General features: G+C 37.0%; 1 protein-coding gene across 3 annotated transcripts; it reads right to left on the bottom strand.

Moving 5' to 3' along the window:
- Positions 1-699: 699 nt before the first annotated feature.
- Positions 700-16,351, bottom strand: klf15 (Kruppel like factor 15). Of its 3 annotated transcripts, none has more exons than XM_088636752.1 (3): positions 16,118-16,351; positions 8,829-9,960; positions 700-2,917 (listed from the first exon to the last, which is right to left on the bottom strand). In XM_088636752.1, exons 2-3 carry the CDS (start codon positions 9,863-9,865, stop codon positions 2,749-2,751), a joined length of 1,206 nt encoding a protein of 401 aa, XP_088492878.1. In that variant the 5' UTR covers positions 9,866-9,960; positions 16,118-16,351; the 3' UTR covers positions 700-2,748. The 3 variants fall into 3 exon arrangements, with proteins under 3 accessions (XP_088492878.1, XP_088492876.1, XP_088492877.1); XM_088636750.1 differs by lacking the exon at positions 16,118-16,351 and adding an exon at positions 12,482-12,676; XM_088636751.1 differs by lacking the exon at positions 16,118-16,351 and adding an exon at positions 12,322-12,475.
- Positions 16,352-25,423: the final 9,072 nt, after the last annotated feature.

The following is a 25,423-nucleotide window of genomic DNA, read 5'->3' as shown; positions in this document are numbered from 1 at the left end:
ATATTACATTATATAAATTATTAGTGATTTATGCCTCTATTGATAATCATGCTGTATTTGTACACAAGCACTCCTGTAAATGTCTGGATTTTGTACTCCAGGCATAGAAGCCTTGGGGAAAACAATATTTTGATAGTACTTTTACCTAAGGCAGGGCTCTGTGCAATGAATAAGCACTAAATTTAAAGTGTGAAGTATGAGTAGTATGCACTACCTCTTTAAATTAGAGTAGGACAGACACTAATGAAGCAATCAAAGAAGGAACAAAAATACTGAGACTGCTCAAGCTGTTTCTTCAGTTGTGTATTTGTGGATGCTTGTCTTTCCGTCTTCAATTGACATAACAAAGAAGGTTTCACGCATGACAAATTTCTGGTATTTAAAATTGACAGCAATGTCAGTCATGTGTTTAGGCAATCTTCATACTAGTGACACCATTAGCCAATAAATATAATTTTACCTAGATAAGATCCATATCTACATGTTGTTTTAATTGGTTAGTGTGTATTAGAAAAGTACATCATGTTAAATCTGTCTGTTCTGCTATATTGTGTAAAAAATATATTATTAACTGCAAATGAATTTGGCTAAAGAAGCCTATCAAATTCTGTAAAACAAGGAATAATGCTTTTGAAGGTGATATTATGAATACTGCATAGCCACCAATGTTGCAGCACATTGAATAAGGACACTCAAAGATTTCCTTTTCAGTTTTATTTGTAAATGTATTTCACGTAGAACAAAGAAAAATATATACTGAATTGTTATGTTATGTACATTTGTTTACAGTTTACACTAAAAATTTACACAATCACAGACTTAAGATATGTTATTAGAAGATTTTTTTCACATAGATGTAGCTACAGTATATACAGTTTGCTTATTTACATACATTCATAGGATGTGAGAAATACCTGTTATTACAAGCATTTTATATATTAATTTCAAAATAAAATGGAATGAATGCATTGCTATACGACAGAATGTACTCATGCTTCACCATGAGTACAAATATATTGTATACTGTATATAGTATGCCAGATACATATATATGTACATATATGCTCTTCATAGACCATACATTACACACAGAATTGCTGTGTTTTATTTCAGGGCCATATAGGAAAAATACAGACTATACACGTTTCATTATATCCTTAACACTCTACACCCACACATGGCATTATACAGTATACCGAGGCTGGTGTCTTTGAGACCTTTAGCACCCATGTGTTCCAGTTAGTGTTGGCATCTACAAAAACATAGCCTCGTACCAAAGATCTCACAATAGAAAAGCACTGTACAAAGGCTGGTAGGTCTTCTGGTAACATGTTTTGACGACTTGAGGCAGATTTGTTTCTGTATAGATACATAATCCCACATCTGTGAAGCTGCATGATCCTAAACTCTTGAAGCCTCTGTTTTTTTTTTCTTTGAAAACAAATACATTTACACTGATAGCATTTAAAAAAAAAAGCTGAACTAACACATTGGCCCCAGTCAAGGATGTCTCGGATTCCTTTGCGTTAAGGCCTGACAAATGTCCGTCACACTGTTTTCATTCCAATATCCCGGCTTCTAGAGCCAGCGACATACAGGAAAAAAGCTATGTTTTCAAAAAATAAAAAAACAAACAAGAATATCTTTCTGTATTAATACCCAAAAGGTCTGATATATCATTTAAAATATAAAAACCAACATGTACATTTACAGTAAATAGGGTTCTTTGTTTTCAGTTTTTCAGTGCCTACCTGCCTTTTAAATGTTTCTGAGCCAGTGCAGTTAAAACTCAGATATTGATTGCCCCGAAGCTCAATTGTTTATAGTCTATAAATATAAGGATCCCTTTCCAGGTGATATGCCACTGAAAAGAAAAGCATCCAATGCACATAATAGACTAGTGTAAATCTTTTCCTACCTTGTATTTCTTCACCTTGATTTGTTTATTCATGTTTATAGTATTTTTATACACATTTTTTACATTCCATGAATTATACAAAAAGCAAAGCAAATCTAGGTTAAACAATGTAAAATAAATACTTAAGCTGTTGTTGTTTTTTCCAGCAGCTATGCAAGGCTGAGACCTCCAAGGGAAACAAGAATGCTGCAGTAAGTGGTGCTGGTGGACCAGTAGGTGGCGCTCTTTATTTTGGAAAAAAATATGCAAAAAAAAAACACTGCCCTAGTGTGAAGAGGGAACTTCCCTAACTACTGGAACATTAAAGATGCCATGGCACTGCTTGCAGAAGAAGGTGTGCTGACCACATTATCCTAGCTTAATTTCATTTTGAGCTTCCAGAGTCCTGGCCTACCTAAAGTCCTCCATTAATTCCGTCAAGAAAGTCATTTCTCATATCTCCACCTGATCTGCTGTGTTCTGGGGCTGCTGGTGCTGAATGGCCGACCTTGCGTTGCTTGAGTCCTCTCCTACGTGATTTAATTACTGTGGAACACAGCTTCAAAGGCAGGCACACAAACGAAATTAATTCTTGAAACAAAGAACACTATACTCAAAAGCACGTTTTCTTAAGATTTTGAAAAGAAAAAACAAAAAAAATGTACTCTGAAACTAGCTCAGGACACAGCCTTTTGAAGTATTATCAAGTAACAGTGTTTTTGTTTTCGCTCAACAGACAATAAATTATCACAGTACCACAAAGAAAGGATTTCGTTCTCTGTCTCACTCATATGCACACACTCACGCTGTTTTCCTCTGCTTGGCTTCTGTCCACTGTAAAGCTATCGGGGTCAATTTGTTGTGCGTACTGTCCGGCTGCTTCGGGGAAAGCGGTGGACTTTGATGTGTTTGGACAGGTGATCGCTGCGGGCGAATTTCTTCTCACAAACAGGGCACTGATAGGGCTTGACTCCAGAATGAGACCTGCGGTGTCTGGAGAGCTCATCTGACCTGGAAAACCTGATAGAAATAAGAGCAAACATTTAAATATGCCGGGCAATTCTCAAATTGTGTACACCCCAGCTCTCTATATTTATTATATTCCAATATTTCCCAGAAAATAACTGCATTAAAACTACAGAACACTAAAACTACTACAGCAAAGGATTACAGAAAATACAGGAAAATAGTAAGTGAAGAACAGTACCAAATCTAAATACCACTAAAAAGAACAGGATTTCAATTAAACATAGTCAATAATTCACTTTTTCCTATAATTCTATTCTTCCCATGAATTAACTGCATCTACATATGCAAATCTACATTATTTAAAGATTCACAACAAATAGACTGACTGAATCAAAAAGAAGGTGTTGGGTGACCTTTTTTTAGAAAAATAATGACCTAAAAGGAAATTTTACTAAATTTCCAGTGACCACTCTGTCCAAATCATTTTCTATTTTGTGCTTTAAAAAAATAAAATAGGGTTGTATTCATTAAAGAAAAAATGTATCCCTCCTCTGTAATTGCTATATGTGGATTAGACCATAACCCTTTACACTCAACACCTCAGGCAGTTGTACAGTACATACATCATCATACAATTACCATCGTGGTATTTTATTGTACTGTATGCTGTACCATTACAGTTCAAAGTTGTGAAGTGAAACTTTGAAAAACTACAAATACGTGTACTGCCTAAGAAGCATATCCATTAGTCATTTGGAAGGGAGTTTATGAAATTAAATTTGAAATACCAGGTTTCGTGAATTTTCCCACAGAAATGTTACTGGATTGTATTGGTTTAAATTTAAGGTACACTTTTGTGTTGGATAATCTAAAAAAACAATCATCTGAGGTGAGGTGCTGGCAAAGCAGAGTTCTTCCCAAATAAGAACAACATTAAAGCATGCACAATGCAGATGAAGAGATAAGAATATATTTAAAATGTAATCAATCTAAGATGCAAGTTTTCTGTGATCCTCATAGTCCTAATTTTAATATTAAAGACTAAATGTGCACACTGCTATTTAGTGCTGCAGCGTCACAGATCCTGGGGCTCTGGGTTTAATTCTGTAAAGGGGTGGCGTGTAGTTCTCTTAGTCTCAATGTTCTCTTGGTCTCTGTGTGAGTTTTCTCCTGGTTTTCCTGTGTTCTCCCACCTTCCAGAGACAAGCTGGCTAGCATAACTGGTGTCTGTAAATTGTCTCCTTGTGTGTTTGTGTCCTGCAGTGAACTGGTGTCCCATGCTGGGTGTAGTCCTGCCTTTTAGCGTTTTTGGAATAGGCTCCAAAGGCTGTGGTACCAGGCACAAGTAGCTTTGGGATGGATGGTTGGATGGTTAATTTAGTGCCATAACCAACATGTCCTAATAAAGCTGAATACTAGGTTTTGATTCAGCTTATAATTCACTGGTTTTGTGCATGTTAAGCTATACACACATACCCACATAAGCACGCGTGTACGGACACACACACACCATACTGTTAATATTTTGACTGTGACTCAAGTTTTACAGATTTTCCATATGCTATGGACATTAACAAACATAACGACTTCAGAAATAGCTATGATTAAATGTAAAACAAGAAACAATAAAATACAATATATTTAATTTAACTAGTTAAGCAGAAAAATAGATAGTATCTCTGCAATTTATACTACCAAATTACTGAACAAAGTCTGGAAAACATGGACAGCTCTTAATCCTATTATCACTACACTAACCATATGGTCATAACTGGATACTGGGATCTCAATGTGCTTTTCACTTTACCTTCCTTCCAATTGATAAATAGGAGGATTAAATTCTGCACACTGCAAAAGAGGTCTTTGAGAATGAGAGCAGGGAGTAACATTGTAATGTATTACTGAAATCAACACAGATATCTAGGTTTAGATATCTGATAAAGGTTAACAATGACTGTCTGTAATGGGATGCACACACAAGGACAACTGGACACCATGGACACCAACTGACCTAGCCAGCGTGTCTTTCTGAGATGAGAAGAAACTGGATGTGGAACAGTGTTAAAACATGCAAACTGCACACAGATTGTGTCCTGGTCTAGAATCGATCCCAGGATACAGGAGTTGTGAGGCTGCAGTGCTAACTACAATGCCACCATCCCACCACACCTCCCACATGAATACAGTGATAAAAATAAAAACCTGCTTGTTAACCTGCCTAAGACTCAATAATGAAGTACTATAATGTTGCTATGAATATCTAAAAGAAACATTGGGCCACCTAATGTAGTTGCTTCCATACACTTTATCTAGAAATCTAGAATAAAATACATACTGTACTTGTACCAAGTTCAGAAAACTGTTTTTGCTCTAATTTCCTTTAGTAAACGCTGAAACAAAAATTGTTCCTGTTGTTTATTTATAAAGCTGTTCCAATATCTGGTTTAGGCATACATATTTATTTGTAGTTCACTTGGCTCCATTTCAGTTCTTGAGATACAGAAACACTTTTTCCACATCCTAGAAGTGTACCTTTCCATCGTATTTCCTCTGGCTTGAACTTGGCTATTCTTTATCAGACATCTCTTGTTCCTTTCTTTACATAGGTGCTCAGTGATGTCTTTGTATCTAAGCTAAATTTCAAAATCGGGAAATATAAAGTAAATTGCTTCTAATGCTTAATGTGCAAATCACACTTTTAATGGCTAAATATTGTTAATTGCTTTCTTGAGCCTTTCTCAGTAGTGAGGGTAGAACATCAATAAGAAACCCAATCCTTTTTCTCTTTTGAAGCAGATCTGCAGTGCTGGCATGCCAGCAGAGGGGTCATGGTAACTATTCACTAGGTAGTCTTTGTTAGTTACATTTGCTAGACAGTTCCTTCCAGCACAACTGTGTGCAACACTGAAATCGTTCATTCCCTCTCTCTCACCAGTCTCTGCTCCTGAGACCCATTGTGTTTTGACAAGTCTACTTTGTTTGTGGAAGATTCAGGGCTAAACAAGTATTGGTGGCATTTCTTTCTGGTACAGCCACATGTTATCAGAAGACATTTGCAGCATTAAAAAACATATATGAAATATATTAGCTCATTTTTAAATAAACAGAAATGAGAAAAAAACACAATTCCAATGAGTTCATTAAGCCCCAAAATTGCACAATTCAATCTAGATATTATTATGTTTTAGGAGAGACATCAATTAACATTCACATTAAAAATCAGTACATGTTAGAAAAACTTCCAATCTTGAAAACAATATTAAGATATTTTTATTGATTTGTTCCATCTGTGTTTAGTATCACTTGTAAAAGACTGAAAGCATGATAGATACTTGTTGATGATTGACTGCCTATGCTTGTTAAATTAACTTGACTCAAGCACACTACAAACAATTTAACTGATCTGAATGTAGAAATGTGCTAAGATACAGGGCACCAATATGCAACAAAAAAATCAGAAACCTAGTGGTTATTGGTGTGTAATTTATTATGCATCCTACAATTTGCACTTTGGATGTACAGTAGTACTATATTTTGCCATAACTACTGTATTGTAGTTTGGCACCACTATTTAGTGAACATAAAAGGCAAACTGGGAACTAAGATACCATGACCTTAATAGGACTTTTGAAAACAGGGCAAAAGTCTTGTACTTGACACTTGACCTCAAGCAATTAGAATGCATGGGCTAGAACTGCACAATCCTCACATATCTTACTGCATACTGCGTAGCAGAAGGTCAAGAGGCCCAGCTTTGAAGAAGACTTTGAAGATATCCATTACAGACAAGCACTAAAGCCTGAGGATGAAAAAGGTAATAGCTCACATGGGTTAAAAAAAAACCCTGCATATGAGATTGGAGAACACCTTTTAAATTATTTTAAACGCTAAGACTAGTTAACAAGATTTTTTTTTTAATGATGATAAGATCAATGGTATTCCTAAATTCCGCACAGTATAAAAGAGGAAGGCAAGATGATCGTGACACATTTGCTGAAATATGATCATTTTCATTTTGATCCAAGACCAGAAACAGCTGGGCTTTCCAGTTGCACTGCTACATGCACTGCTCAAGACAGTGGGGGTCACTACAGTCAGACAGGGGCTCAATCAGGATTTGAAGTACAGTACAGCCTCCGGGCTATAAGGCCCATTCTATACTGTAAGTGTAGGCTTTTAGTGGATGAGTGCTTTGTCATTGTTGTGATGGTATTCTGATTGATCTTGGTAATCCTATATAATTATAAGAAATGTAATATTGCTGTACACTACAGAATCATGGAACACTGCTCACCAGCAATCCTGCAGGCTTGCACTATATGGTAGGTGTGTTACAGTCATGCTTCTGAGAAGCTGTGAGAAAGCAATTTGGCTCATTTCCTGAAGATAACCATGGGAACGCAGAACACATCACTAGAAAAATGCAGATGGAATAGCACTGCCACTGTCTAGCATTTATTTCCATTTCCTGTACTAGAAGAAGGCTTTTATGTTTTATTCAAGGGAAATACCACTTTAATACTGTACCTTGCAACCTAATATCTTAACAGATTTTGGGAAGATACTCCCAAGTAATTAGTAGGGTAAATCATCATGTGCTCAATACATCATCCTGAAATAGTTTTTAAAAATTATTTTAAAAAACAGATTTTGCTAACACTTGAAGTCTACTGTGTATGGAATACAGGACCGCTTAAGTAAGCATAGTTTTCCATTGCTGTATAAGAGCACTGTACAATGTGGAATGAGCTACTATCTCCCTTTTCAAAAAATAAACCTTAACTAGTGCATCTCTGCTTCTCATAACATTCACTTCAACATGGAATATTTATTTGGTTTGATTTTTTTGACAAGCATAGAATTTAGCAACATAAAAGTACAGGTCACACAGGAGGAGAGCAAATTATTTGGCAACAGGTTATCATTGGCTCTTTTGGATAAAAAGTAACAACATATTGACTTACATGCAAGCCTTAAAAACGTTGTGAAAAACTCAAGATAGAATTTGAAAAAATACTCCAGTTCGCTAAAAATGGGTGACATTAATGAGACTGAGGTGCCACTTTGCTGGAACTAATTTATTTCAGATTCATTTTATAAGTTTATTCTGATAAATTACCAATCTTTCATTTCAAAGATTTCAGCAGACAGTCAAGAACCTTGACCAATGGGTTCTTAAAGACACTCAAGTCCTGTTAAGACACTAATAGTTATGTGCAGACCTTAAGTGAGAGAAAATACTTTGAGAAAGGCCATAAAAGAACAAGCAATCAAAGAAAGGTAAACAGATTGTGATTCTGTCCAGCACTATCTACCCTTCTGGAATTTTCTGTGATTTTTATTGTCCCTCACGAGTACTGAGTGCTTCTGGAAAAGTCTACTTCAGGTTTCTACCAAATGTTGTCTACTAACAAAACTGATGAAATCCACTCAATGCAGAACAAACAGGTATCCTCATTTCTTTTGTGGCACCACAACCTTTTCAATTTGCAGCTAACACTGTTAACCTTTCTCTTAATTCTAATAGATTAAGTGTTGTAGACTGATAAAATGATTTAACGGAACACTCCTAATTACGTACATAATATCTTGAGCAGCTGATTGAACACAACAAGTTCTACATGCAAGTGGTAACATAATGTCAGGCCATGAAAAACTGGAATGAGCCAAAAATTGTAGGTTGTTGACCTATTTTTGGTTAACATGGGACTATGAGTAAAGAAATAACTGTTATTATAATGCTAATTGTATAGAACAAGGATGACCAAATGTGTTTAGGGCTGCAATGTTTTTTTAACCTCTAAGCTATTTAACCTGGTCACAGTTACCTACAGAGCTCCACAGGATTTAGTATTCCAGAAACAGGTTCTGGCCAGCCATTGCTTAGAACTATGTTGTTTTTATTTTAAGAAGACAAGTAGAAATTTTGATCGGTGAATGCACTGTATATTCAAATACTAACCTCCAGCCACAGCCAGGCCATGTACAAGCAAATGGTTTTTCTCCTGTATGCCTCCTCAGGTGAGCTTTCAAATGGCTGCTCTTGGTGTACATCTTGCTACACCCAGGGAAAGTGCATTTGTGCATTTTGATAAGATCCGCGGCTGGGTTCTTCTGAAATTTCTGGCCCATGAGGATGGTCGACTGGCTCCCATCTCCCACTCCCACTGGTTTGGCTGCGATTGGGACAGGGGCAATGCGGACAAACTTGGATGATGTGCTGAAGCTGGCGGACTGCACCACCTGGGGCACTAGCGCGAAGGTTTGCCCTTGGATGTTGACGAGAAGCTGGGCGATTTTAATGTCCGACTGGGGCTGGTGCTGTGCGGCCACAGCGGGGCTTTGCTCCTGCTTGATTTGGATAGGCTGGATTTGAAGGATTACCGGAACCCCACCATCAGCTGACACAGGCGAGTTGGCGACTTCTTCCTTTTTTACGGATTCTCTCGACTGTGTGCTTTTTGTGTCGGTGAGAGTCACACTAGATCCTGTTTGGTCTTTGTGCTGGGCTGCAGATATGACATGGCTGCCCCCTCTGCTACCCTTGCCCTGCTCTTCAGGCTCCTGCTTAAGAACAACCTCCATGTTCTCTTCCAGGAACTCTTCAATCTCCTCTAAGGTGGGCTGGAATGTTCCCGGGTCCTTCAGGTCCGTGGAGAAGACTGGAAACTCAAATGTCTCTTCCTTCACGATTGATCGGGAATCCTTCCTGTCCCATGAGAATCCAGGAGTTGTCCCCAGGTCGATCTGGGCCAAAAGATAGTCTACAAAGCTGTCTTGGCTCTCCACGCTGGAGTTACTCCCATAACTAGAGCTGAGCACCTGAGAATCCGGGCTGGAGCAAGAGCGAAAGCTGGAGGAGTCACTGAGCTCATCCTCCGAGAAGGGGGATGGGAGAAGCTGGTAGTTACTGGTATCCGTCACCATGTCAGCGAGGTAGCCCACCGAAGAGCCAGTGTGTGGGAATGTCTCCTCAGTGGGTAATAAGTGATCCACCATTCCTGGCTTCTAAGGCCTGTAGTCCTTCTCTAGGCTAACCAACAGGAGCCAGGCACTTTCCAGCAGAATGTTTTCTGACTTATCCCCAACTGTGCCTAAAGAAAGACGACAGCAATTAGCTTCAAAACAGTTCACTTCCCGTACACCTGGGAGCTGTGAATCATATGTATTAATAAATATGCTTATTGTGCAAAGATTCAGAAACTTAACTTTTAACTTAATTGATTTTTTAAAACATATAACTTAGGCCTTGTGTGTACAGGCTAGGAGAAGCTAAAAATACACACTTTGTACCTAGGCAATTAATCTCCTACGTAAATGTATATTCCTTAATAGAAAACTCATAGTTCAGTTGCACCTAATGCTGTCATATCATGGGAAAAGAGAATAAAACATAGCTGTATTCTATGTTACTGTTCATAATTAATCTCCCATTTAAAAAGGTGCTACATCTGTAAATGTAAATGTTAATTTCCAATTATAGGACATAGGACATAACTAACACCTATTCAGCTATAAGACATAACCTGTGTATGATGTGGTACAATGATTCATATCACAGAAATGAATTCATGTTTTCTACATTTGACGTCTTACAGGTTTAGAAACAACCTTATAATCACTTTCTATAATGCCACTAACTCATTACATACTTCGGCACCTTAGTTACTGTGTCAGCTTTCATCTTGAAGGAAAAACTAGAAAATAAGCCCAACCAAAATAATTCAATACCTTTAAGAAATTGTGTAAAGCTAATTGATTTTACTAATGTGATCTCTGAAGATAATAATACTATTTATAGTAATAGCATTAACAATATGTCAAACACACCCTCTAATGTGGTTCAATGGATGCACAAAGGTGCGTGATCTGTGGACAAGGTGGTTACCTCTCAAGCATTATAATCATAAATTACATTGTAAAGATGAAAAAAGTGCAAATACTTTTAATGCGAAACTGCTGCTGAATAGGAGATTTGAAGAACAACAGTGAAGCTTTGGCAGAAAAGCTTGCGGTACGGGAAAAAAATGTTGGCAGAAAACTGATCGCGTGGTCTTTCATGGGTGAAGTTAAAAGGCACTTGAAAAAAGTAAACTTTAACGAGCCAGCCTGGAGGCGTGTTAACATGTTAATCTGCACAAACCTTTTATCTATGTGCTGTACACGTACCACCGTTACGTGAGGTAATCTTCCATTACAACAAACACATTCGCATTTTAGGAACATATGCAGTAGTGGACAAGGTCGAAAGGGGGGTACACGTGACTTTGGACAAGCACTTCAGTCGAGCAACATTCATTTGCAAGTCCATTAATACGGGCATCGTTTCGACCTACTTCTGTACCTGAGTCCGTTTGTTTTGCTCTTGCGCTAACAGTGACGTTGGCATGATAATATCATCTTTATTAACAGCCGCGACACTCAGTAGGACAAGCAGATTGAAAATGGATCGTAACTGGTATTACTAAAAGTCATTCCAAACACGACTTCAAAATTCAAATTATCTTGAAATTTATATTTTTGATGTTCTTTTTTTCCCCATTCGCTATTGATTCTGTACCCGCATCCATTTGCGAAGAGGTGAGTATATTATTTAAAAGACTTCATACGGTGAGGCATTGCTCCCGAGAATTACAATCCAGCAGTTCGAAGAAATGGAATGACAAATTATTTTCACTAACATGACCTTTGCCGAGGGTTTAACAACACATAAGCTCCGTGTTAACATTAGGATGTCTACCTATGTTATGCTACCTCTTTCGGGATAATGAATGGTTCTGATTGTGTCAAGTTTCACGGATTTGCGCCTCCCTTCTTTGGCCTCAGTTCTTACATTGACCGACAGTAACCCTAGCAAAGGCACTGTCAACATTATTAGCATAACATACCGCATGTGGCATGCATGACCACCAAATGCCTTTTATAGGAGATAAAACATCTTAACTCTAAGCAAATAACTAAAATCTACAATCCTTCTCTCCCAGTGACGGTCCGATCAAGTAAAGCATAAAACGCATAGCTACATTATTCCGCACGAAACGCAATAAACTCTCCAAGTCCATTTCCAAATACAAAACTTTACATTTGCTTTAAACAGGATTGGGTCAAATATGTTTCCCTTGTGAACCGTGTCGTGGTATCACAGAACAGAACTGAGGAGGTTACTGAACGTCTTTAGTTTCCGTCCCTTAAGTAGTATGAAAATGCCGAGAAAAGGCGAAAAACACCAAAGACATAAATCACCTACACACGGTGCCCATATTCAGCTTCGCGAGATTGAAACGCTTTAAAAAAACAAATAGACCATATTACTGCACATATGAAGAAAATGATGACTTGTAATTTATCTTAAGACACGAATCGTTTATAAAACCGAGCTAATTTGACATGCACTCTCTAAAAAAAAAACAATTTCACGAACGCATCTCTCTCGGTTTGCGCATTTTTTACTGTACCTTACAGAGAGAGAGGCTGGTGCAGACTCTCCGCTGCAAAGAATGTAAACATGTTTTCGTCAGCCACACAGCATGCAGCCCTGAGCTTGTGCAGAACTCGCTGAAGAAGGGTTTCGAGGTAAAGGCAATATTTTCATACAGTAATCCTCGCCATTCTTACCTTCGTCCGACGAGAATTCAAATCCCTTAGTCCCTAAGCGAAACTTTCCACCACCCCCCTTTTTGTAAAAAAAAAAGATTAAGCTCTATATAAATTTGCCCTTGAAATGGGCTTTTGCAGTGGCACACAGCGCCGTCTATGACTCTTGCCTCCGAGTCTATACTGTAGTAGTACTATATTGCTATCACATGACTGCTGGTGTAGATTATAAGAGTAAAATTAGGGGTAGGCTTGTGAAGGCTCGTCCTCTTTCTGCTCCCCGATTGGCTGGACCTGAGTAGGGGCTGGGCTCAGCGTTTGGCGTCAATGGAAGTATCTGCAAACTGTTTCTCGGGCTGAAACGCTGCCAGCTCCCCACATGAATCTGGATCGTCTCCTTTCCAGGAGCTCTAACTGGTTGATTTCTTTTTACAATACAGTTGATCAAAAAAGAATCATTACATTATCGTGGCAATACCATTGCTCCAGCTGTGTCGTCTCCTTTGAATCAAGTTCTTCATTCCATTTCAACGATTTAATTAAGAGTTGTTTTACGTACTGTTTTATATTGCATTTTTGTTTAGTAATTTAATACTCACACTTCTTCTTATTATTAGTCCGATCTGCACAATAACTTTGATGTGCGGAAATAAATGGAAACAGTACGCCTAGCAGTAAGAATTTAAGAGGGATGTTGACAATCGATAAGAGCAGTGAACATTGCATGAAGTAGAACTACAGTGTACGTGTACTAGAAAGAACTGACCTAAAAATAAAAAAAAATTAAGCAGACATTACTGCTTAAAAGTAACAAAAAACGCGAAAGATTGCTCCTTTGAAAGTTCTGACGTGACTGGATTGCACACCTCTAATGTCGGCCGTATGCGTTACAATATTTAAGGCACCTAGAGGGAGCTCACCATTGAAATCCACTGAATGAAATAAAAAAGGACTCACAGACTGACCAACCCTTAAAAGTACTGGACGTTGCTTCACTGATCTCTTTATATCGTTTCGGTTGTGTGAATGTATAACTCTTGTAATGTTCAAGACGATGCACGTACCGTAGATATACTGTATAGAGCTCCAAACACAATATTAGCACCATTTAACTAAAGCAACGCTTTACTCTAGTTTCGGTTCGTAAAATGTTGGTTTACTGAACCGTTCTTGATCTTGGTATTTAGTAGTGAAATTCGTATTGGATTTCCTTATTTCAGGTTGGGGGGCAATGATCTCTGTCATACCAGACTCGTCATAGGACGAGTAGGAGTGTGTCTTCACAAACTGCTAAATACAATATCAAGGAAACACAAAGTATTTCAGATGGGGTGATAGCACAGGTGATTAAACTCAAACCTGAAGGGCTTTACAGTATAATCAGATCTCTTTACAGCCACAGTAGAAGACGTTATGAAGCTAATCTGTCTGAAATAAAATTGCCTGAATATTAATGGAATCTACCTAGACGTACAGTAGGTAACATACAACACTTAGACTTTGTAGTCAATTATATTTTCACCACTCTCAGGGGGACTACAATTATGCATTCAAGAGTGACAGGAGCCAGCACTAAAGAAGTAGAATGAACTTAGGGAAGACTAAAGTGATGCTTAGTATATGTACTCTTCACAGGCAAAGGGAAATAAATGCATTAACATAGAACATATTTCAACAAGTATGTGTAAATGCTGCAGTTACACTTTTAAATATGGCCAGATGTGTGAAATAAAAAGTAGAGAAAAAAATGAGTGTTTCTGGAAGATTAATAAATGATTCTGAAAGAAAAATTCAATTGCCCTTGTGACTCAGAGGTAAAGTCCTCCACCAACGTATACTGCCTGTATTAACATTATTATGAATATAAAACTAGGACTCAAATTAGAAAAATACAGAACGTAAAGAACTTGAGAAGCATGGAACAATGTGTGCTCAGAATTACAAGAGACAAAACATACATATGCTGTGAATTAAAGTAACAAAAATGTTCAGCCTCAAAGAGAGAGATTGGAATGCATGCTTAAATTTTAACCAGCACAGAATTTAAAGATGCTGTAAGAGGACAGATGAAAACTAAAAAAAAAAAAAATAATAAGACTTGTTGTAAGCTCTTGTATTATAGACTTTTTAAGTTGTATTCAGCAACTGAAATTAAAAGGTAGACCAATTATTAGCCAATGCATCCTCTGTAAAATGCTTATTACCCCCCAAGAATTAGAGTGTTTTAAACTGATTACAAGAATAAATAAAAAAAAAACATGCACATTACAGTTCAGTCTTATCATAGGAAAGATAAGTCTATTAATAAGTGTATATAATCATCAGTATATTAAATGGTTTCCTATTCAAAATTGAATTAATTTGCTTAGAAAAAGTGAATATATTTCTCACACAAGAGGTCTGTGATCATTAACAAAAAGATGAGAAATCTTGACTTTATGGGCTAGTCCGGTGTTTATACTGTAAGTGGGTGAATAGGAATTAAGTCTCAGTTGTGCTTCACTGTCCAAAAGCGCCGTAGAAAAGAGCCTTAGAAAGAAAAAGAAAACTGTTGAAGAATTACAAGGCAAATCATTTTGTTTTTTCTTCTGCTTTTCAGTGTTATTAACCTTTACTTGTTCCTTAACAGCTAACACATACTGAAACAGCTCTCCAGTCAAACCTAGTTGTACTGTCTATATAGTATATAACACATTTTAATACTTGTTTTGTTTTTACTGCAGATGTACAGTACACTACCCAACATTAAAATGACCTAATACGTCATAAGTAACTAAAAACTGACTCACAAAATAACAGTGACAGGAATAGATGATTCTGTCTGTATTACTAATACATCTAAATATACTGAAGCTAATAATGGATACAAATTTCTACTTGAAGGAGGATGGGATTGTAATAATCTCTGACCTATCTCTGTCTCTCTGTAAGTGCAATAAAAAGTAACATTGTTGCAACAGAGTATAAGATAAATGTGTCTACATTGCTTCTTATGAAATACAGAATACAAAAATGTGGAGGAATACCAGTGATTAGAAATAAAAAAAACACTTATTTTTCTTTTAAGAGGGCTAAAATAAAACTGAGAAGTATTCACCTTTGTCCCTAAATGTAGAAAGAACTAGAAACAAAGCATTAACAGACAATGTAATTTAATTTTATGCATTTTAAATTTCCTCCTGTTCAGCTGTGTGACAACGTTCAGCCTAATTTAAGCTTCTTTGACTCATATTATCTTTATCCATCGATAAATTCACTACATTACGAAGTTAATATTTAGAGAACAGCTTGATAAGACCCTGTTAGAACCTTGTCTATAAAGTTACCGAATTTCATTTACGGGATTGTTGCCCATCTGTATTACAGAATGTTAGACAGGACCAGCACAGGACCAGGATTCCTTTTCACAGAAATATTAAATTCCGGTCCTTTAAAAGCATGGTCCCGTAGGATTCAAATAGGATTTAAAGGCAATTTAAAATTCTCGTCTACCAAAACCTTTGAAAGAATTTTAATGCATGCCAATAGCAAACTGACTAATAAGTCATTAAAAATCCCACGGTTCTTTAGGGCAAAGGGAAATTACTATTATTAACTTATACTCAGAGAACAAACAAAGATGCACAAAAGCCAATAACTGGGAAATTGAAGACTTACTGTGTCTGGTGACATGGGAATGGTAAAAGCTGTCTCGCTCCTACTCATGTTTCTATGAAGCATTCCAGAGCTCCTTAACTTCTAATGCACACCAAACACAAAGGTAGTCCATCGGCTGTGACATCACATGTTTAATGCTGGTTAGAAAAGCATCGGATCTGAATACCTCTAACTATAAGTCTGAACAACTTTTTACCACTCCAGAAAGTCAAAGGCAGCTGGTCTCATCAGTACAATTTTTACCCATGTTATTACACTGCATAAAACATAGTATAGGAAATATCCAATAATGAGAACAACTGTACTACTGTATGTACACAATGTTCTAGAGAAATAAATATACTCCCTTCACAAATAATAAAGCATGATAAGTGCCTGTTCTTATGAAAAATTATGCAACTTTTTTTCTTTTTTACTCTAGTTTAATTCCGCTAGTCCTACAATATATATACTAACAGATAATGTTTCTTTATATATGTTTTGCCAGTATTAAGATTTTGTTTTCCTGCAAAACAACGGAGCAGGGATTCAGATGACAGCTCGGTTATCAAGAACGTAATTAAGACTGTAATCTCCAAAAGGAATATTAGTGATTTAAAACAACAATTGTTAGATACAGTAGGTTTGTCACTCAATATATATATATAATATATATTTCTAAAATTACTCAAATCTGTTGTGCCAACCTTTACATCCAATAGCTTTTCATGATATGGTAGATTACCATGGTAAATGACATTTAGGAAAAGAATGCATTCAATTACATTTTTCAACAAACCAAGTGCAGTAATTAAAAAAGGGATGCTACGGTCTATTTGACCCTAAAGATAGCTTCTCATTTCTGTTAATTTTTTATATAAGGTTGAGAGGTGATTGTTTCTATGATCATACTGAAGCTTACTTGCTTGCTTTCTTACTACAAAAGGAATGGAGGCATTGCTAAGCACAATTTGTGCACAATGCTCTTTCCAATGTTTGTTTTTAATAAAAGGAAGTTTGCTTTTAATAACTGATAGATGTTTGCTTTGGTGTTGCTGGAAAAGGTTCAAACAGCCTATGGAAGATTAAGTCTGTGTTTATCGCACATGCTGCCCCACCCCTGGCACTCACACAGACAAGTGCCTCTGGTTGACATTCATTTGCTTTGGAACAGGTAATGGTTTATTCCATGCTGGAAGATGCAATGTTTCGGTTGTGGAGCCTTCTTCAGGCCTGTGAAGGCTCCACAGCTGAAACAATGTGTCCCTTTTCCTTTCCTTTAAAAGGCTCCACAGCTGAAACAATGTCTCCCTTTTCCTTTCCTTTCAGCGTGGAATAAACCTTTGCAGCCTACGCATACGGATGCAGCTACCTACTTGAATTTATTCATTTGCTTTTAAGAGAGAGCGGAGGAACTTACAGTTAAATTCCAGCTGGGATCAAAACCTCCATAAAAACTTAATCCTTCCACGCATTTTCTAAGCACTTTATACAGGGTCAGGTCTGAACTTATACTGGCAAGCAACAGGCGCAAGGCAGGGATTCCAGTCCTTCGCAGGGCACATACAGACATGCACACACTCATATCAGGGCCAGTTTTTCTAGACGCCAATTAACTTACTAGTACTGCAGGACTGTGGAGTGTGGGAGGAGATGGGAGCACCTGGAGGAAACCCACAGGGTGCAAACACAGGGAGAACGTACTGTACAACCTTGATGTAGAGAGTGCCTCAGGGCTGGAATTGAACCCAGAGCCCCAGTGCTGTGAGGCACCAATGCTGACCACTGCAACACCTGAATGTTCTTCTTAATTATAAATGTCAGAGATGTAGGAAGGGCATGCCGTGGAATGACAAGGAGAGCAGTAGAGAAACTACAAAAGGGGCAACACGGAGGTTAGCCCGGGCTCAGGGGGTCAGACAATGTTGGGGAAGTAACCTATGCCCTCATGCCGTGGAGGAGACGACCTGGTGCTAGGCAGGTCTCAGGACATCTGTACCCTCAATGCTGAGCCAAGAGCAGAGGAAGTAAATAGTCTACACAACAAGACACACCGGAAAGACATGAATAATCACAGGGAACAAGGAACAGGACAAAGGTAGAGCGCCCTCTAGGGGTACAGGGTGTGACAGTAAATATAGTACATTGTTTTTTTATGTAATATTTCTCACTATGGATGGCTAGTCCAGGCCTTACCCCATCTTCCAAAGAAATGATTGTTAAATTAATGTAAATCTTTTCGTTGTCCCTGTGTGTGTGGGAGCCATGTGATCAATTTCTCTCCCACCTAGTGTGTAGTCTTGTCTTCCACCTCATATTTCTGGGATAGGCTCCAAGTCACTGAGCCCTTTTCAAGAATGAATAACATCTCATAATGACTGGACACATTTCTGAATAGTTTTTAACTTCACAGCTTTCAGCCTTCCCTTTCTAAAATGCAACAGAGACGTTCATGTGTGTTATACACATTTTTACAGGTCTTTTAAATGTAACAGATTTTTTTTTAATTCTGACTAATGTAAGTAATATAATTTAAAAGCTTTCTCAGATACATTGAAATATCTTAACATTCTAAAGCATCCTGTAAAAACACTATACAAATTGTTTTATCCATTTATTGGTTGTTTTTTAAAGAATATTTAATCAGTTCTGTGTTGCTTATTGTCCCTTTCCATCAGTTAGTTTCACTGATGGATGTCTGGGTTTTTTAGCTGTTATATAGGGCAAACATAGAAATGGCAACAGATTTTCTGTTTGAAATTCACCTAACCTCATGAAGGATTTGACATTTCTGAAAGCCCAAGGAGGATTGAGAAGTTTAAATCTTTACTGTTATTGCTGAGCTCTCAATTGTTTTATTTCCTGTCCTAAAGAAATGTCTGATGATTCAAGATTTAAGAGATTCTACATAAAGAAACTGTAGAGAGAAAGCGCAAAAACACCCACAGCTGGCAGTCTGGCCCAGAATGTCTCCCACCTCCCACAAGGTGAAGCAGCCACATATTACCTAATACTGTGTTTAATTGATTGGCTGTCACAGACTTCAGGATCTGATGAGGAAATGTGTCTTTTCTGTTCATTTCAAACTCGGGGAATTAGCAGTCTTACATAGAACTAACTTAAACTTGGCCACTGTCTACTGCAGTGAAAACAATAAGACCCTAACTGTGCCACATTTAGTAGAACTTGAACTGACACTTGGGGAGGGATTTTGAAATTTCTTCAGTTAATCTTGGCTGAGAAATACAGTAGATATTGACCATAAAGAGCAGCTTTATGTCGCTGTTTTTAATTGGAAGTACTTTTGTTTTTCATGTTTCCAGGCACTTTCCTGATATGTCTACTTAAAAACACTCCCGGCCTGTTCGTTTCTCTAATGTTCATCTGGAGGGCTGTCCTTTAACCCCCAACCACAAATTTAATATAGTTTAATCAAATATCAAGTTGACTTTATATTAAGTCATGCGTCAGACAGGAAATGACCATTTGAGTGATTAAATAAATGAATCACACTTTTAAATCCATTTTGCAAAATGCAATGACTTGGGAGTAAAGCTTGGATTGTGCCCACAGAAGCTTTTATTAACCTGCCATCTGCTGTCCTTACTTTATATTGTGTTGTCCATTAGTGATCAAGGAAGTGGAAGTTTTTCCATTCTGTGGCTTCAACAAGGGATGGTGATTCTATTAAAATGTAGGCAACAGCACCAATGGCTTTGATTCAAACAGGCGCAATTATGATGTTAATACCAAAGCCAGATGCCCTTGTTTTTTCCATTAATTTCCAGGCCTTCAAATACTTATTCTAAGACGCACAAATGCCTGAATGGGCCAAAAGTAATAGTGTTCTCTTAAACTTACAAACAAACTCGCATCAGTTTAAAGCTTCTTAAAAAGCAGTAAACAAAAAGCACAAAACATATGTATTTACATATGTACTCTGTGACATGGGGATATACTGTATAAACACACACCTAAAAGAGAATTAAGAAATTAGTAGGAAAGTAAGTAGGATTCAAAAACAGGAAGCTTTTATCCCATTATATCATAATTTAAGGAGTTATTTTTACATAACTTGAATGCAAAGCGCATGGTCATATTTATTTTTAGAACCGCCAGCAATTACATCTACATAATTTGTTACACGTTGGCGGATTTTACTTGTCATTGTGCTTACACCTCGTGAAGTACATAAAATAGACACGTGGCTACATCACCATAGAAATTATTTTTCACCAAGAGATGACGTGTTGTAGCACCGTGCAAAGTGAGTGTTAGAAATTACAACTAATTTTGTTGTTTGTAGTTATTGATTTATTTACCATTTCAATGCTGTAGGGAATGAAGACAACATTGGGAGCTCAGGCTGCTTGTCACATTCAGCTTTCCTAATCAATTTCTTGTTTACACAGTGGAGATTAGGGGTGACAATTTTGAACACCTAACCAAAGGGACACCACTAGTGTGTTTTGCAACTAAGCACTTTACCTTGATTGCTTTAGTTCACCCAGTTCTACAGTATAAATAGAGTTAGGTTTGCTGAGGAATGAACCAGGTTCCAATCCAGGAAGAGCCATGAACTCGCAGTAGGGTTTATGCTATGGAAACTAGAATAAACTCTGGCCTGGTGATTTGAAAGACTTGCTTGTGGACAATATCACTGGAATGGAAGTATTTTCCTACAAAGAAAAAAATCAAATGTACTGTATGCTTTTGGATTTTTTGACGGAACAACAGTCTCAGAAAGATTTAAAAAAAAATCTTCATCAACACTTTAACCAATGTTGAAAAAATGTTTATTCAGGACTTGGGTATGCATTTATTTAAAATGAGGGAACGTCTAAATAATAGTAAATGACATTAAAGTTAATCTAAAGGATATAAGGATGGATATACACATCTCCTTTGGTTTCTTCCTAACCAGAGATAGATTTTTTTGTCCCAGTGCAGAACATGCCCCTTCCTTTATATAACATATAATGTTTATTCTCAGGGTTGTACCTTTAACCTTTCACAGTTACTTTCATAAAAAGTGGATACAAATTCTTCTGTGGCTTTACAAAACATCTCAAATGTCAGGGTAGTCGAGATCAGTGCAAAATGTAAATAAAAAAATGTAATGGGCCTTAATGAGTCTTCATGAGTCTTATGACTGTGGCAATATCATGGGTCTTCTATTTTATGTTGTAGAATAACTCTTTATTTCTTATGATAAAGTGGGGAGCAGGATCAGCATGTGTTGATTGCAAAGGAACAAGTAAAGGTTAATTTCACACTAAAGATAGAAGGAGAAACACAACAGTAAATGTTGAATGTTGAATCTTCATCAGGTTCTTCATATGGACACCTAAACATCTCAGCTTGAAACAAAATAGCTAAAATTTTAACAGCTTATCATCATTGAATTGTGTTTCTGAACAAAGAGTTCAGTTAAGTGAAATGTGTAGAATAATGCCAAATTTTAACAATTTTGTACAGCAGAGTTTGTGTATTTCATTGGTAGTCTGTTAAGAGCTACTGTATTTAGATGAGAACAGGCTAATGCTACATGTGAATGTATTTTAAGTCCATATTTATAAATGTATTCATGACCTCTAAGAATTCTTATCACTATTATAGTTGTTCACATATTTGCACTGCTGGAATATTTTTCTAACCCTGTGTACAGTGTACTAAAGTAGTACTTTTAAACTAACATTAAGAAAGATAGCATGAACATGTTTGGAGAACTGAAAAGCAAAACGTATACATGCGACATAAAAACATTTTAACAATATGTAAAAAATCAAAGACAATAATATAATATAATATATATATATATAATAGTTTCACTACTGTAACTTGAGTCAAACCAAGCCATTACCATTACAAATGTGATACAAAGTTTTTCCTTTTTAAAATCAACACACTTTTTGCAAGAAAATTTTGCTGATATATTTTTTAAATTACTAAAGTCTGATTTCATATCCTCCTGGGACACAAAACAAGCATTGCACATTTGCCTGAATGACAACTTGTTTTGTTTTCCTATCACAAACACATAAACAAAAAAGAAACTTTAAAATGGAAATTCCCTACGCCAAGGGTCACTAAAATTAACTTTTCTGAATAAGCGATTTCCCAAAGGATAACAAATAGAATTATTTCTCAATGTTTGGTATCACACATAACTTCAGAACAATGGTTTCTACTGTATTTCAAAGCATAATTTTCTGTAAATACTTGATCACATACTGTTGTGTAAAGAGTAAAGATGAGCACCTGGAAATTCATCTAAAATAAAATGTAATATTTATGCAAATAATAAAATAAACCAAAGTTATTAACATATTTCATGTTAGTTTTCTGCCTTGATTTACTATATTGAATCCTAAGCCAACAGAAAACGTAGTTCATAGTATTCATCTTCAGTATTTTATAATTTGCCTGTTTTTTAACTTTAGTACAGTAACTTACAAATATTTGCTACCACTTTGGTTATAAAAGCTGAAATATCCAGTAAGCAAAGGCTCATGCAAGAGAAAGTTTTGTAGTCAGGAGACTCAATGGTTGAATTCAGTCTATATGCCCCCCCTATTCCCTAGAGTGAAATGCCTGCCTGGGAACTTTCATAATGACATTACTACCTTTAACACAGATCTCTGAGCTGAATGCCCTAACTCCAGATGAAAACCAAAAACATATTCAAATATTCCAGTGGTACTGTACCTGGAGAGTTTTTAGTCAGTTGGACAACAGTTTCTCCATAGCAGCCAGAAGCCAGCAAATGAGAAGAGAGATACAGCAGAAGGCCAATTTAGGCAGAACACTGTTTGACATCTGTCAAACGGAACAATAGGATTTATTGCATAGCAGTTATACCACCTTGTGGATGTGATCTCATGTAATCTCAGGAGTGAAGCTAGGTTGGGCCTGGTCATTACTGAAATGGGAAACCTCAAAGAAAACCAGGTCCATGCTGTACATAGGTATAACCAGAAACCAGCAGATATCTTTCTTAACTCAGGACCAGAAGTTCCAGTCCAGTGTATTTTACTATGTTGGCCCAGGTCCATGCTGCAGATGGTGCACTCCTTCAGGAGAGAAGTTAAAACGGAGGTGTAACTCGCTTAGATTCTATTGCACCATTCATAAGAGTACAGGTACTAGCTCTGATGTCCTGGCTAAAATCCACAATCGGCTTGCACAATCTGGCCTATTTTTCCCTTTGTTTCAGTTGGCAAAATAGTTTATAACTTCTCCACCCGGTCTGCCAGGAAGTAGGGCTACTGGTGCATAATTGTTGCCTAATTGGTTCGTAATTGTTGCATTTCTGAGGTGATAGATGAAGGGGGTACACTCTTATGTGTGAATGGCTTTGGGATCTTTTGGGCTGAAATGTGTGATACAAATGCCAGAAATTTTATTGTTGTATCATATTTAATTCGTTATTAACTGCATCGAATGGCAAGGGTATTTACAAGCGAAAAAACGAATCAATCATAATTATATATATCAAATTAAGGAGACAAGAGTCTTGCCTTGCTTTGGAATACATGGGCTATTCCAAGCAGTAATGATTAGAATGAAAGATTAAACATCACACACAGGGTACTGAATGGAGCTCTAGAGAATTTCTCAACACTCTGGCACACTTCTTTAATCTTTCCCTCAGGCATCACCTCCAGGCAACAGCCCATTTCAAAAAGTTCCTGGAGCTTAAATTAGATGGGGAGTGTGCCCAAATTCGAGGGTTGTTTTCAACAGTGGGGTGTTTTCCAAAGTCGGTTTAGCACCGAGAGAAAAAAAAAACATGTCATAAAAATAGGTGCAGTAATCCCCTCTGCTATAAGGAATAAAAATAATTTTTGATCAGAGTTAAACAAAATTGGGTTGGAAAAGGTCTTTTGTTTTCTTCATAAAACCTTTTCCATGTTACAGGACATAAAACAACAGTAATGATTATGGCAAAATAACAATGAAAAATGAACAACTCCTAACTAAAAGGGTCAATTGGCTGTTCTAAATGTTAAATGTTAAAAGATTGTGAAGTTTGTAAAACTAAAAAAGGCAATATATTGGAAGTTATAAATATTAAAGCTGGTGTAGACTTTGAATTCGCAATATACAGTACATAAAACAGGCTGAGTTAAGAAAGAAATTGCACTTATATGATAATCCATAAAGGCTGTTACAATTGCAGCTTCATATCACCTTCAGATGCTGTGAGATTTAGAACTAATCAGAATGCAAAGAGCAAAACTAGAGCAAAGTAGGATTTATGTCAGCTGCAAGCACATTACTTAAGTAGAAAGCTACTGTACAGCTGGATAATGGCACTTTCAGTTGCACGTCTGCTGTATGGAGCTAAGAAAACAAAGGCAGAGTGAAGCAGCCTTTTGCTTAAAACCATGTCTGTAGACAAATTATACATTTGTAAATAATTTAGATGTTAAAAAATAGGTTATATTGTATAGGATGCTTAAGATTAATGTTTTTTCACAAGTATGAACTTGTGAATTTATATTTTACATGACTGGATTAAAAAAAATAGCCCCACGAATAAAAGGTTGATAGGCAATAGAAATCCAATTGAATATTGTATGATTAACTCTTTTGTTATTGCATTTATACTATATATAATATATACAATATTGTATATTGGATTACAGATTTCACTAATGTGTTGCTTTGCAAATGTGTTGTACACGTGGATGGGTACAAACACAGTAACTGTTGCTTTTGAGCTCTGGCCACTGAAACAGACGAGGTGTGACAGTATAATAGTACAAGAAATAAACATCATCTGCAATTGTTGTAACTAGCATATAGGAATGACATCTATCTCATCACCATACAGCTGTTTCCAGGAGCCGTTCACTTAATGGAATGGTCGGATTGACCTGCGAAGTTGCTTGATCTCAACGTGCCAGTCCACCTCCACTTCTCCCAACGAGATATCTGATCGCATACGATGGGTTCCGTCCAAACAGCTCCCACTTGGAATGACTTCACTCCTTGACAGAGGAGTCGATTCCAGAAAATTGTATCAATGCCTCAGTCCCGATTGTGTTTCATTGCTCCCAGTCTTCAGCTGCAGGTTTGGCATGTCCTTATTCCACAAAGAAATATTCCCATATTGGCCAAAATGTAATTTTATTTTTGGCATACAGTTGGTCTTCAAAATGAAGGTACATAAGGAAAATGAAGCTAAGCCATTCCACACAAAGACTTAAGCTGACTCAGCACAGGCTTTTTTACCTCACATGTAACTTGAAATACAGTAGGACACTATTGCACCACCTTCTAGCTTGATGTTACAAGATCTCAGATGTTAAGGAGCAGCTC

Source organism: Lepisosteus platostomus, chromosome 6, assembly GCF_059453375.1.
Source record: "Lepisosteus platostomus isolate fLepPlt1 chromosome 6, fLepPlt1.hap1, whole genome shotgun sequence".
In the NCBI taxonomy this organism is placed as follows: Eukaryota; Metazoa; Chordata; class Actinopteri; order Semionotiformes; family Lepisosteidae; genus Lepisosteus; species Lepisosteus platostomus.
Note: the sequence above shows the minus strand (reverse complement) of the source record. Positions and strands in the feature narration are given on the sequence as shown.

Excerpts from the sequence above, each read along its gene's own strand:
- klf15 (XM_088636752.1), bottom strand. The coding sequence starts at position 9,865 with ATGGTGGATCACTTATTACCCACTGAGGAGACATTCCCACACACTGGC. Across the intron at positions 2,918-8,828 it reads TGGCCTGGCTGTGGCTGGAG|GTTTTCCAGGTCAGATGAGC; the intron begins GTTAGTATTTGA and ends TATTTCTATCAG.